General features: G+C 37.5%; 1 protein-coding gene across 1 annotated transcript in view; it reads left to right on the forward strand.

The window, feature by feature from the left end:
• Position 1: 1 nt before the first annotated feature.
• Positions 2-13,707, forward strand: part of LOC121417886 (MAM and LDL-receptor class A domain-containing protein 1-like) — a 38,663-nt gene continuing 24,957 nt past the window's right edge. The window contains exons 1-11 of the mRNA XM_041611621.1: positions 2-28; positions 3,013-3,208; positions 3,608-3,736; positions 4,799-5,070; positions 6,768-6,852; positions 7,318-7,491; positions 8,852-9,129; positions 10,717-10,807; positions 11,219-11,353; positions 12,044-12,309; positions 13,136-13,226. Of these exons, the coding sequence (XP_041467555.1) occupies positions 2-28; positions 3,013-3,208; positions 3,608-3,736; positions 4,799-5,070; positions 6,768-6,852; positions 7,318-7,491; positions 8,852-9,129; positions 10,717-10,807; positions 11,219-11,353; positions 12,044-12,309; positions 13,136-13,226 (1,744 nt within the window). The remainder of the gene's footprint in view (positions 29-3,012; positions 3,209-3,607; positions 3,737-4,798; positions 5,071-6,767; positions 6,853-7,317; positions 7,492-8,851; positions 9,130-10,716; positions 10,808-11,218; positions 11,354-12,043; positions 12,310-13,135; positions 13,227-13,707) is intronic.

Genomic DNA, 13,707 nt, shown 5'->3' on the forward strand with positions numbered 1-13,707 from the left:
CATGAGTGTGTGCTATCTTAGTGTAATCGTGAGTGTTTGCTATTCTGGCATAGGGACTGTGTGTGTTATATTTATTTTAGTGTAATGTGAGTGTGTGTTATCTTAGTGTAATCATGAATGTGTGCTATCTTAGTGTAATGTGAGTGTGTGCTATCTTAGTGTAATCATGAGTGTGTGCTATCTAAGTGTAATCGTGAGTGTGTGCTATCTTAGTGTGATTTGAGTGTGTGCTATCTTAGTGTAATGTGAGTGTGTGCTATCTTAGTGTAATGTGAGTGTGTGCTATCTTAGTGTAATGTGAGTGTGTGCTATCTTAGTGTAATCGTGAGTGTGTGCTATCTTAGTGTAATGTGAGTGTGTGCTATCTTAGTGTAATGTGAGTGTGTGCTATCTTAGTTTAATGTGAGTATGTGTTATCTTAGTGTAATGTGAGTGTGTGCTATCTTAGTTTAATGTGAGTGTGTGCTATCTTAGCGTAATGTGAGCGTGTGCTATCTTAGTTTAATGTGAGTGTGTGCTATCTCAGTGTAATGTGAGTGTGTGCTATCTTAGTTTAATGTGAGTGTGTGCTATCTTAGTGTAATGTAAGTGTGTGCTATCTTAGCGTATTGTGAGTGTGTGCTATCTTAGCGTAATGTGAGTGTGCTATCTTAGTGTAATCATGAGTGTGTGCTATCTTAGTGTAATGTGAGTGTGTGCTATCTTAGTGTAATGTGAGTGTGTGCTATCTTAGGGTATTGTGAGTGTGTGCTATCTTAGTGTAATGTGAGTGTGCTATCTTAGTGTAATGTGAGTGTGTGCTATCTTAGTGTAATAGTGAGTGTGTGCTATCTTAGTGTAATGTGAGTGTGCTATCTTAGTGTTATGTAAATGTGTGCTATCTTAGCGTAATCATGAGTGTGTGCTATCTAAGTGTAATGTGAGTGTGTGCTATCTTAGTGTGATGTGAGTGTGTGCTATCTTAGTGTAATGTGAGTGTGTGCTATCTTAGTGTAATGTGAGTGTGTGCTATCTTAGTGTGATGTGAGTGTGTGCTATCTTAGTGTAATGTGAGTGTGTGCTATTTTAGTGATATGTGAGTGTGTGTTAACTAAGTGTAATCATGAGTGTGTGCTATCTTAGTGTAATGTGAGTGTGTGCTATTTTAGTGATATGTGAGTGTGTGTTATCTTAGTGTAATCATGAGTGTGTGCTATCTTAGTGATATGTGAGTGTGTGTTATCTTAGTGTGATGTGAGTGTGTGCTATCTTAGTGATATGTGAGTGTGTGTTATCTTAGTGTAATGTGAGTGTGTGCTATCTTAGTGATATGTGAGTGTGTGTTATCTTAGTGTAATGTGAGTGTGTGCTATCTTAGTGATATGTGAGTGTGTGTTATCTTAGTGATATGTGAGTGTGTGCTATCTTAGTGTAATGGCAGTGTGTGCTATCTTAGTGTAATGTGAGTGTGTGCTATCTTAGTGTAATGTGAGCGTGTGTTATCTTAGTGATATGTGAGTGTGTGTTATTTTGCTGTCACAGTGGGCAGACCTGCCAACCAGTTCATTTTAGGCATATTTAGTACGTTTTTGCAACCAAAATACAGCAGTACATTTTTTCTTTGAAAAATGTGTTTCTTATAAAAAGAAAAAAATAATTTAAAAAATAGTAATTTAATGAGAAAAATCATCTCTATATGTTTCTATCTCATGAAACGTACACAAATATGGTTTTTAGATCAGTGTAAGTTCAGGTAGCTTGTTTTTATTTTAAATCATTTTGTTAAAACCAGGGTGAAGATATACACATGTTTCAATGTGTTTTTTTTTCGGCAGGAGCAGTGCGCATTTTAGCTTGCATGCAGCTTGAGCGCTGCGATGAGCGCGTGCGTCAAGCATTTTATTTTGAAATACACTTTTTTGGGGAAAAATGCTTTTTTTTATCACAGAATACACTTTTTCATTCCAGGGGTTGGCAGGTCTTAGTGGGGGTGTGTCATTTTATTGTAACCATGAGTGTGCATTATCTTGGTGTAATGTGTCTTTGTGTTTTCTTAGTGTGATGTGTCTGTGTGTTAGCTTAGTGTCATGTGTCTGTATGTTATCTTAGTGTAATGTGTCTGTGTGTTATCTTGGTGTAATGTGTCTGTGTGTTATCTTAGTGTAATGTGTCTGTGTGTTATCTTAGTGTAATGTGTCTGTGTGTTATCTTAGTGTAATGTGTCTGTGTGTTATCTTAGTGTAATGTGTCTGTGTGTTATCTTAGTGTCATGTGTCTGCGTGTTATTTTAGTGTTGTGTTTGTTTTAATTGGACTGTCATAGAGGGTGTTGCAAGAAAATATTTGCGATCAATTGCAAATATTATGTTGCAATTTTACAACTGATAGAACAACGTTAGATGTACATGATTGTAGCAAATCAGATTACACTCCTTGTTTCAAGAAGCAGAATGGCAATCAATCATATAATTGCAATTAATTGCAAGACATATGATTGATTTAGGGACCAAAAATAGACTTGCAATTGATCGCAAGTTTCTTGCTTCACCCCAATAGTGAGTGTGTGGTATATTTTCGTGTTTTGTGTGTGGGTTATTGGGCTGTCATAGTAGGTGTGTGTTATGTTAGTTTTATAATGAGTGAATGAGACTGTACTTTTATAGTATGTGTTTTTCTGTTATTTGTGTGTTATGGTGAGTGTGGTGTTATTTTAGTGTTATGATGAGTGTGTATTATTCTACTGTCATAATGGTAATTGCTACATGGATGTTGCTATAATGTGTGTGAGCTATGGTCAAGTTTTCATGATGTAGAAGGCTGGATAATCCTTGCTGCTGGTTGCAGGAATAATAAAACAGACTAAACCAAGAGAATATTTATTTTCTGTTAGAAGAAGCAGACAAGCAAGCAAATCGAAGACTTCTTGCAGTGTCCCCCACTCCCTTTTATATAACGAAGCAGCTCTTCTTTCTGAAAAAGCTTTTGTGATATAAATGAACTTACATAATGATTCATCAATCACTTACTCCTCTAGGGCAACCAGGAAATAAGCACACCCTTGTGGACTCAGGGTACAGAAGACCTGAGTGATCACTGGTACATTGGAGAGGTCAGCCTTTCTAGTGCCCTCACTTTTAGAGTTGTCTTTGAAGCCATTAGGGGTTCTGGAGACATGAGTGATATAGCTATTGATGATGTTACCATTTCTAATGAAGTCTGCCATGGTCTAGGCAAGTAAAATCCCACATAACGTACTATAAATTACTTAATTACTAGTTTTGTGAATACATGTTTGTGAATAAAAAATCACTTAACATATTCCTTGCAATAACGAAAACTAATTTAGTAGTTGACTTCAAACCTGTTTCATTTTTGCATATGTAAGCAATGATCCAATTAGATGCTTGGGTTGCAAGGTCAAAGATCAGCATTGAGAGAGGTCATGAATTATTTGAGAATGTTAGAAATTAGGCATGCCATATTATATAGTGTATTCTTTATCTTGCAATTGTGGAAGCATACGTTTTGACCATGTGCGTATATGAGGATACGTGTACTTTTATCAAGAACATTATATTGAAGCAAATCACCTTAAATATGCGGTGTCAATCTCTATTCTGAACCCGTAGGTGATTGTGATTTTGAGAGTGGAAGCTGTCCATGGGTGAATATTGATAGAGATGATCTAGATTGGATAACACAGCAAGGCTCCGCTGGTCAGTCAGGTCCAACTGTTGACCACACTCTAGGAGAAGCAGGTAATACCTCTACAAAATTATGATGATAGCGATGGTGTTGGTAGTAATGATGATGGTGGAGGTAAAAATTATGATGGTGATAGTTAACGTGTTGGTAGCAGTGATGGTGGTGGTGGTAAAAATGATGATGGTAATAGTGATGGTGTTAATAGCGGTAATGGTGGTGGTAAAAAGGATGATGGTGATCGTTATGGTGTTGGTAGCAGTGATGGTGGTGGTGGTAAAAATGATGATGGTGATAGTGGTGTTGGTAGCAGTGATGGTGGTGGTAAAAAGGATGATGGTGATAGTTATGGTGTTGGTAGCAGTGATGGTGGTGGTGGTAAAAATGATGATGGTGATAGTGGTGTTGGTAGCAGTGATGGTGGTGGTAAAAAGGATGATGGTGATAGTTATGGTGTTGGTAGCAGTGATGGTGGTGGTAAAAAGGATGATGGTGATAGTTATGGTGTTGGTAGCAGTGATGGTGGTGGTGGTAAAAATGATGATGGTGATAGTGATGGTGTTGGTAGCAGTGATGGTGGTGGTGGTAAAAATGATGGTGAAAGTAATGGTGTTGGTGATAGTGATGGTGTTAGTAGCAGTCATGATGGTGGTGGTAAAAATGGTGATGATGATGATAGAGATGGTGTTGGTAGCAGTGTTGATGGTGGTGGTAGAAATGATGATGATGAGGAGGAGGATGATAATAAGCAAGTTTGGTGAAAGATAAGTACACTTATTTCACTAATATGATAGATGAATATCACCGGATAGAGGAACATCACTACATGTACCTCAATAATTGATATTCTTCTAGATGATGATCAGGAAGAAAATAGTGATAACAATTTGATTTTTCAGTGATAACTGTTGATTTCAATTTATTTATGTGTATCTTATTTCATGTTATTTTGCTTTTAAGTTTGTTTACTTACTTGGATCAGTGCCCCTTAATTGAAGTCAATATCAAGACCCTACTCTGAATTTTTCTTAACATCTTTTATCTGTTGATAAAGTGAAGATCATGTACTAGTAACATGGTGGTGATTTTAATGATCATTGATACGTTGTTCCATGCAGGCCACTACCTTTTAGTCGACTCTTTAATTCCTTCTGCCATTGGTCTACAAGCACACCTTATGCTTGGTGCCCCCTCACTGACTGGAGTTAAATGTCTTCAGTTCTGGTACATGATGTACGGTATGAACATGGGACAGCTCCTGGTCTATACGTCCCAAGCCTCAGACCTTGCCAATCGAGACCTGGTTTGGATGCTAGAGGGCCAGCAAAGTCAGTCATCTACTGAATGGAAGCAAGCTTCGGTACCTGTTAATTTTAATCAGGTTGATGATGTAAGTTTTAATATACAGCATACTGTGAAACCTGTCTATAAAGACTTCCCAAGAGAAACATGTCTGTAAAGATTACCCCAAAGGAATTATTTTCTGGTGTTGATAAATACTTTGTTTACACAGGGACACGGCTCGGGGGTTCGACACGCGAGCCGTGCTCAACACGGCAATTTTATGCTGTGTAAACGCGATCAGTGTGATCCGCGAGCCGTGTCGAACACGGCTTTTTCAATCCGCCAAAATCGTAGGTTTCAACCCGCGAGCCGAGTCAGACTCGGCAATTTTTTCGTGTGTAAACAGAAAGCCGTGTCGAACTCTCTTGACCTAGGTCACTGCGCGCGCTTTCACTTTTGGCATTGTTGTTGTTTGCACGGACAAGATTCGATTCCGGCGGTGAATTTCCCGCCTTTAATTTGCGACGTCATAATTCTTCTTCCGTTCGAGATTCGCGAGCCGTGTTGAACTCGCCTTTTTATATGTACGTATAAACGCGATCTCTGATCCCTTCTTCACAGTGTTCAACCCGGCTCGCGGATTCAACACGCGAGCCGAATCAATGTGTAAACAAGGTAACAGACTTCCAGAGAGAAACATGTCTGTAAAGGCTACCACCAAGGAAAACCGTCTTGGTGTCTATAAAGACATCCCTAGAGAAACCTGTCTGTAAAGATTAGCCCTTAGGAAATCTGTCTTGGTGTCTATAAAGACTTCCTGAGAAAAACCTGTCTGTACAGATTACCCCAAGGAGATCTTTCTATGAATACACCCCCAAAAAGAAACAGTGTTAACGGTTTTTATGAGCTGGAAGTCTCTATGGATAGATTCTTGTAATTTAGTCATACCTGTCTGTTGACACCACACAATGGAGACAAGAAATGGATAGTCTTGGCAAGCTCGACAATAAAGACTGCCCAGGAGTGACAAGGAAAGCTTCAGGAGCAGTTACTTTCCATTAGATTGATGACATTATTTTAATCTAAAACCGTACAACGAAAATTAGAGAAAGGCCTCCAAGGGAGTCAATTAAGTAAAATCATTGTATGATGAAGGGAAAGGATGGGATAATTACAGAATTATTGAGGTATAAAACCAGTAATCATGGTTGAAATCTGCGCAGTTCAACAGATCCTCTGCTTTTACAGATTCCATCCTTCAAAACAAAAGTAATGCTAGGTGATCAAGCATTTTCTTGTGTAGCCCCCAAGCTCTGGAATAGCTTATCCCTGGAAGTTAGAAAAGCACCATCCATAAACAACTTTAAATCAGAGCTCAAAACGCATCTATTTAATTAATAACAAGTATTTTATGAGTCCTTTAAAACGCTGTAGAATATATACTTTATGGAATAGTTCTTAGGCTCTATCAGTTAATATATTATTTATAAAGCATTCATATTTTTAGCTCATTGGACTAGATAATGATTGTTGTTACACCTCTTTTATTAATATTCCACTCAGCCCGCATGTATGCAGTTGTCTTAATTTGGTTATTGTATTTGAGTTGGTACATAGATGTAGAACAGTATTTATGGTCTACCAATTCAGCTAACCCACTGAAAAAATTTGAAATCCAAAAGGATATAAATTCTACTTGCCTCCTGAGAAATTTACCATCAAATGTATCGAACAGTCAACACATCTTTTCAAAATATCTTTTCATTAAAAGTGAGTTCATATTTTTTGTGTTTATCATTATAGTTATTTCTCGTAGCAGTTCTGGGTTCAACTTCATATTCCAATATTGCTGTAGATGACCTCAACATCTTAAATGGAAATTGTAACTGTAAGTTCAAACTCAGTCATGTTTGCTTAAAACATTCAAACATATTTGCTTCTTTGTAAAAATGGTAAATGCATGTTTTATCTTCATCAATCTGGCTCATTCAGCACTTTTCTAAGAGACGAGCAGGTGAAATGTGCTTCCCTGTGCTTGCTATGGAATCACCTACCTGCTACTGAAAAGATAGCCTCTGTTGAATCATTAAAGAAAGCTATTAAATCACATCTATTTTGCTAAAAAGGACAATGAACTGCATGGAATAAGCTGACCATTCAGTGTTTAATCATTGTTTTATTTTTATTGTATTATTATAGCCCAAACATGGAGTGGTATGTGCACAGGTCTTTGTAACTGAAAGGAAAATGTGCTGTATCAAATGACCTATGAGTGGCAAATACAATATTTTCTTCTGTTAAAACAGCTGTCCACTTGCAGTTAACCTGAACTCATATTTTTATCCCTTTATAGTGAACCCTGCAAGTGCCTTGCCAGGATCTACTAATAGCCTACTTGACTGTAATTTTGAGAAGACATTTTGTTACTGGAATCAAGATCTTACTGATGATTACCAGTGGACAATGTGGACTAAAGCGACTGGAACAAATGAAACTGGTCCAAGCTCAGATCCAAACTCAGAAACAGGTTAGAAAACGAGGCGCGATAGCTCAGTCGGTAGAGCGGGGGATCTGGATTGTGGTGGCTTTGGTTTGATTCCCACTTGGTGTGCTAGTACCATTTCGTAAGGCATTAATCCTCATTAACAGGTCCTCGGAGAGGACCTTAAACTGTCGATCCTCTGGTTGCTTGCTTACTGGCATTCACGCCTTCTTAATTATCAGGTAAAAAAATCACCACCATTTACAGGGTTCAGTTTGGGAGTGAGGACTTTCTTATTGCTCGTGGACTAGGGTTATGTTTAAGTTTGGCTATGTAAATCAAGCTCAAGATAGTCATGTTGTGAGAATATCTACTGCAAACTAGCACTATTTCATGTTAACTTATGACAGTCTACCTGATGATCAATGACTTACTGATCCGGGGGAGTGGGGCGAGTGGGACTCTTGTCTTCACAATTTTTGTACAAAGCTAATACACATTTTAAAGAGTTTTTTTATCTCATAATTTTTGTTTATATGCACACTATCTCCCTGATTGATTTTATTTCTTAGTTTGTTACCTTTACTCTAACCAAGTCAGAGGTTGTCTTCACGCAGTGGAGGAAAACATTAGATAAAATGGTAAATTCCCATCTCATCTACTGCCAACTCATCCACGTACCACATGGTCTAGTTTTATTTGGTCTAATGCCATTCTGTCCAACATTTCGTTTAACAACAATGTGGTCCAATCACCATTTCATCTATGTCCATTTCGTCTCATAACCAGTTAGTCTAATAGCCATTTCATTCATTTTGCACAATTAACACTTAGTCCAATTAGACCAAATGGTATATGGATTAAATAGATATTGGACCAACTGGTTTATAGACAAATAGTGAGTAGACAAAGTGGTAATTAGACCATGCAGATAGTGGACAAACTGATAGTAGACCAAATGAGAGCAGATGAGTTGGCAATTGGACAAATTGGCATGAGAAGAATTGGAAATATATTTTTTTTAATTATGTGTTTTATTGGTATTCAAAATCACATATAATCACAATATTTACAGGTAATTGGAAATGATTTGAAACAGTTCAAAAGCATTAAAATCACAAAACAGAGATAAAAATAAAAAATAAATGAAAAAAAAATTAAAAAGGGTGACATAAATCGAAATAAAACATTGGACGATACAGGTTACTCTATACGGAATACACATCGAGATGAATTTACATGTATAATCATTTGTAGCATATTACTCTGTGCATTGTACAAGTCTCAATTTAAGATACAAAAACAACTAGAATGGAAAAGGGGGAACTTCCTGAAGAATTGGAAATAGACTGATTTGGTTTGGATTATCATAATCAATATGGTCATGATTTATTTTTTTTTGTAGGATGGTACGTGTATGCTGAAGCTGATATGGTGCTTCCTGGTTCCAAGGCTCGTCTCTTGTCTCCTCTTGAACACGAGTCTGCTGACTACACAGAAACCTGTCTTGAATTCTACTATCACATGTTTGGTGCAGACATGGGAAATTTATATGTGTATATAGAGAGGACGGACTTGAATGAGACAGAGATTATTTTTAAAAGAGGTGGATCTGATCAGGGTAATAGCTGGTATGTTGCTCAGGTCAACATCGGTATAGAACCAGGAGTTGGCTTCTATAGGGTGAGTATATAAATAGTACATCATTGAGAGAATGTCACGGATGAGGTGCGCCAGGGGTTCCATGACATTTGCCACATTTGCCATTGCTCCGTAATGAATTTCACACACTAATGAAATGTCTAATTTCACTCCGGATTTAACACTATTGACTGTCTTCAGGTGCATAGGACTGTATGTCCCTTCACTCTCCTAGGGGTGATCTTTTTCCATTCAATTCTACCCTGGGCTAGGTCCAGTAGAGGGAAACCCACATCTTGTGAATTATTAACACTATACCCTACCCTAAACCCAAGCTTAACCATATATAGGCCAGGGTATGGGGGGGGGGGGGTGGGGGCTGCGAGGCACCCCTTTAGATCTCGGCTTTCAAAATGTGTTCATCAAATCTAATTTCCTAAATAAAGCTCCAAATGTCCTAATCTTTGGTGTACATGAACAAAATTGCGATGTGAGATCAATTCCTTTTTTTGTATTTCCTTGCTTTGGAGCCTTTTGTTTTTCATTTTTTTTTTCAATAAACTTTGTTGGGTACTCTTGAGATCATAAACCAATGCAAAAATGAATTAATCGAGGCCAGCAATACTAAACATAATTACACTTTTACGATTTTTGTTTGAAAACACAATTTAAATTGACTTTGTACACAAAATCATGTCTCTTTAGCAATTTTGGGTCTGACATGCACCTACAAAATGTTGTGGAATTTGGAACCGTGTTACTGGGCATCATGCATTTGGTCTCAAAAGATGCGCAAGATGTTAAAATGAAAAGTCTGCAACTGGCATAATAAAAAATTTGCGCATAAAAAAATTGCACAAAATGTTGAGGGAGACCTCTGTGCATGCCCCCCCTCCCCCCCCTGGCCTAGATAGGTTTAAACCTGACATTAAACCCTTTTGCAACCCTATAACCCTACATCTTAGACAAAATAGTTGCTTGATCAAAGGTTGTGTCACTGCAATTGGAACGATTCTGAAATGCCCTAGCTGTAGCCAAAGGCATTTGAACTGTTAAAAAGATGACAAGTGTGTGTAATAATTCTAATACCAGAGAAAATGACTCATCACCATTATCATGTTACCCTCTTCAGTATTTACTCAAATTCATCAGCTACCACTGTTATTATAATCTCCATCATGATAATTGTAAAAATCTCCTTCATTTTTAACACCCTGACCATTTTATAAGGGTCTAGGAATTAAAGGATGCTTGCTTTTGACCTTTTGACTTTTATTGAATATATTGATTTTTTTCTCTTTTTTAACCAATTTTTTACTCCATCATTAAATGATTTTAAAGTTTGATGCAGTTTGTAATGTATTAGATTATGCATTTTACTCCATATTTTATTGTTAGGTCTACGACAAATCATAGGGTAGACAAATAATATTAGAAAAATTTTACTGTGCAGGTTTTGGGTGACATAAATGGTCACCTGAAAGAATAGGTTTTGAGGATTTCAAGTACAGGGCTCACTATCTTTTCCGATATGACATGATTTATTTTGTTAGGGGAAAATTTTCAAATTCATATAAACCACATTGTCAACAATAATAATTTCTTCCCTTTTTTCATTTCCTTCTACAGCTTATTTTTGAAGCAGTACGAGGTGGTTCTATATACAGTGATATTGCCATAGATGAGATTAAATATCATAATGGAACATGCCCACCTCTCAGTAAGTATTTAGAAAATGGTTGTCATGAATTAATCTAGGATCACATGCAGACAAGATTTTCAATGAAAGCATAAGGTACGATACAAGTCATTTTTTTTTACTGAAACAATGACCCCCTTATATCCCTGACTAAGAGTAAAAAAGCCTAGTAGGCCTATTGTTAAGCCTTTTTAGCAAGCTTCATGCTTGGTATTTTTCCTCCATGTACATCCATCATTTGATCATGATGAAAGTAAAATACACTGAGGGGGAATTCTTGTTGAATGACAAGGCTATTGTTGGCAGTATATAAGACTTGCATTGAATGAAATCAGCAAAAAGGTTGAGTGCATGCTACCAGTTATCAGAATTGATTAAAGTAGAACTGTAATGAAAATAAATGCTTCATGTTATTGTCTCTTACCCTGCTAGAAACTTGTGGATTTGAGTCAAACTTAATGTGTGGTTGGAAGAATGAGATCTTATATGATATGTTTGACTGGTCTAGAAACACAGCCTCTTCCTTACGACCAGATCTTGGGGACCATACCAATGGTGTTCCATCTGGTAAGTGACATCACTAATGCCTTACTACTCTAAGAATCCCACCGCTGCCACCATTTCTCACGTTGTTTTACTGTGGTCAGAATGATGTCATTTGTCCAAGTTTGTACTACGTCTTTTATCAAGAATCTCGCCACAAAGGCTCTGTACATCTGTACATCTTTTCATAGTGGCTTTCCCAGACTCACTATAATTTTGTCTGACAAAATGTGAGGATTGGTGATGGAATATCACTTGTGTGATCCAAGTGGGAATTTGACAGGGTGCCTACAGCATCTTACAAAAAAAACGACAGGGTGATAATTTTCCCCTGGAAACCTCCATGCATTTTTTCATTACTGAATACTACCAGATCATAATTGACAACACAATTTGGCTGTGCGAAAGACACAGTAAAGTGTTGTTACAGGAATCCCACTATGATAACATTTTGTCATTTTTGTGCATCCCCGCTGTCTTGCCTAGTATGAAATGTAAAATTAGCAATTAAAAACTTTTGTTGGATTCCTACAAGAGTAGGGCTATATTTGAGTAGAGTCATGCTTTAGAAGACCATTGCTTCACAGCATCTGTAAATTAAATTTGAATTTTTTAACAAATATATTTGATATTGAAATGAAATAACTGTCTTGCAACCCCCCCAACTTTTATACCCATAAATCAACAGTATAAATCATCTGTTTCTTGTGTCAGGATACCTGATATATGCCAACCAAGGGATTCCTCAGGTTCCCGGAGACTATGCAACCTTGCTCAGTCCCACATACTCTGCTACAGCCACAGGAGATTGTTTCTCTTTCTGGTATCACATCAATGGAGACAGTGATGTGGGTAGACTTCGTGTGTATGAAAGGATAGATGGAAACCTTGAAGGTCCATATTGGAGTTCAACCGGTGTGAATGAAGGGGATAACTGGTGGAAAGCATCAGTCACTCTCAAATCAAAGTCTTCATTTCAGGTATCATTCTCCTTTTGGTACCCATCTAGCATCTTTTCTTTCAAGCTGTTACATAGCAGCCCCGGGGGGGGGGGGGGGGCACTTCCATTCACGAGTGGATACCATGCGCGACCATGGGGTCTCGAAAAGCACCCTAAACACGTAATTTCCATATTCTGAAAATGCACCCCTTAACAAGTACTGGCGTGTGGAACCCTACCCTTAACAAGTATTGGAAACAAAACGATACTCTTGGCAAATATTACCTGAAATGAACCCCTAAACAAGTACAGGAATGTTTTATTGTTACAGGTCCTTCGGTCGTCGGCTTTACCTTATTTGGTTTAGTACAACCCACGTCCTTCTACACCTCGCGCAAATCGGACTCTAAACACGAAGTGTTGGGGCAAAAAGGACATCCTTTGTAAAACATTTTAATTTTGTTTTATCATCCCCACAAATTTGACCCTAAACACGTAATCTTCCTAGCAAAATGTGTTTTTGACACCATTATCACGTTACGTACGTAACGTGCCCTATCGTGAAAAAGACATCCTTTTTACGTGTTTTTTTGGTCGCGCATGGTATCCACTCGTCAATGTAAGTGGCCCCCCCTGGATAGCAGCCTCCTAATTGATTTTTGAAAATGTGTTATTCAATAATAAATCTTATTTGTATAGTGCTTTACAATTATGTCATTAGAATCCATTACTATAAAATGATGCACTTTTTTATCTTACGTCGATGACCATCAAATACCTCAAATCATTCAATACTGGATCCACTCATAGGTTCTAAGCAGAAATGTCTTCATTATTCATTTTGTGATGTCATCCTTTATTCTCAGATTGCTGTGGTAGGTGATGTCGGGAATGACCCCAATTCTGAGCTGGCTATTGATGATTTCAAAGTTGAAGAGCAGCCCTGTGCACCCAGGGGTAAGCTTTACTTTCTGCAGGAATGATAAAATTATTTTTCAAAACATATCATTTATGATGACACTTAAGTGTTGCATTTTATGTGTTTGAATTATGTAAACTAATAGAATATTCAATGTTCTACAGTTAAAGTTATGGTGTACTTTTCTGTCTGTGAGAGGACCATTTAGACCATTCTCTTTTTTCCCCAAGAATCTGATGACTCTTACATTTCTGGCACCAGGTACCTATTTATTATATATGTGAAGAGGGGTAAATGTGTCTTTTTAAAGGACATACCACAGCTGTAACCCTGAGAGTAAAGGAATTGAACAACTGCTTAACTCCTTCAAAAAAAACAGTCAAAATTAAAGAGGGCAGCTCAGAAAGGGTGTATTTTAGAAATTATAGCAGAAGTGGTAGCATCGTATCGTCTGAGAATAGTCTCCAAAATCCTGTCAAGAACTCATACTAGGCAAAAGAAGGTTACCACTTATATCGG

Source organism: Lytechinus variegatus, chromosome 6 (genome assembly GCF_018143015.1).
Source record: "Lytechinus variegatus isolate NC3 chromosome 6, Lvar_3.0, whole genome shotgun sequence".
In the NCBI taxonomy this organism is placed as follows: domain Eukaryota; kingdom Metazoa; phylum Echinodermata; class Echinoidea; order Temnopleuroida; family Toxopneustidae; genus Lytechinus; species Lytechinus variegatus.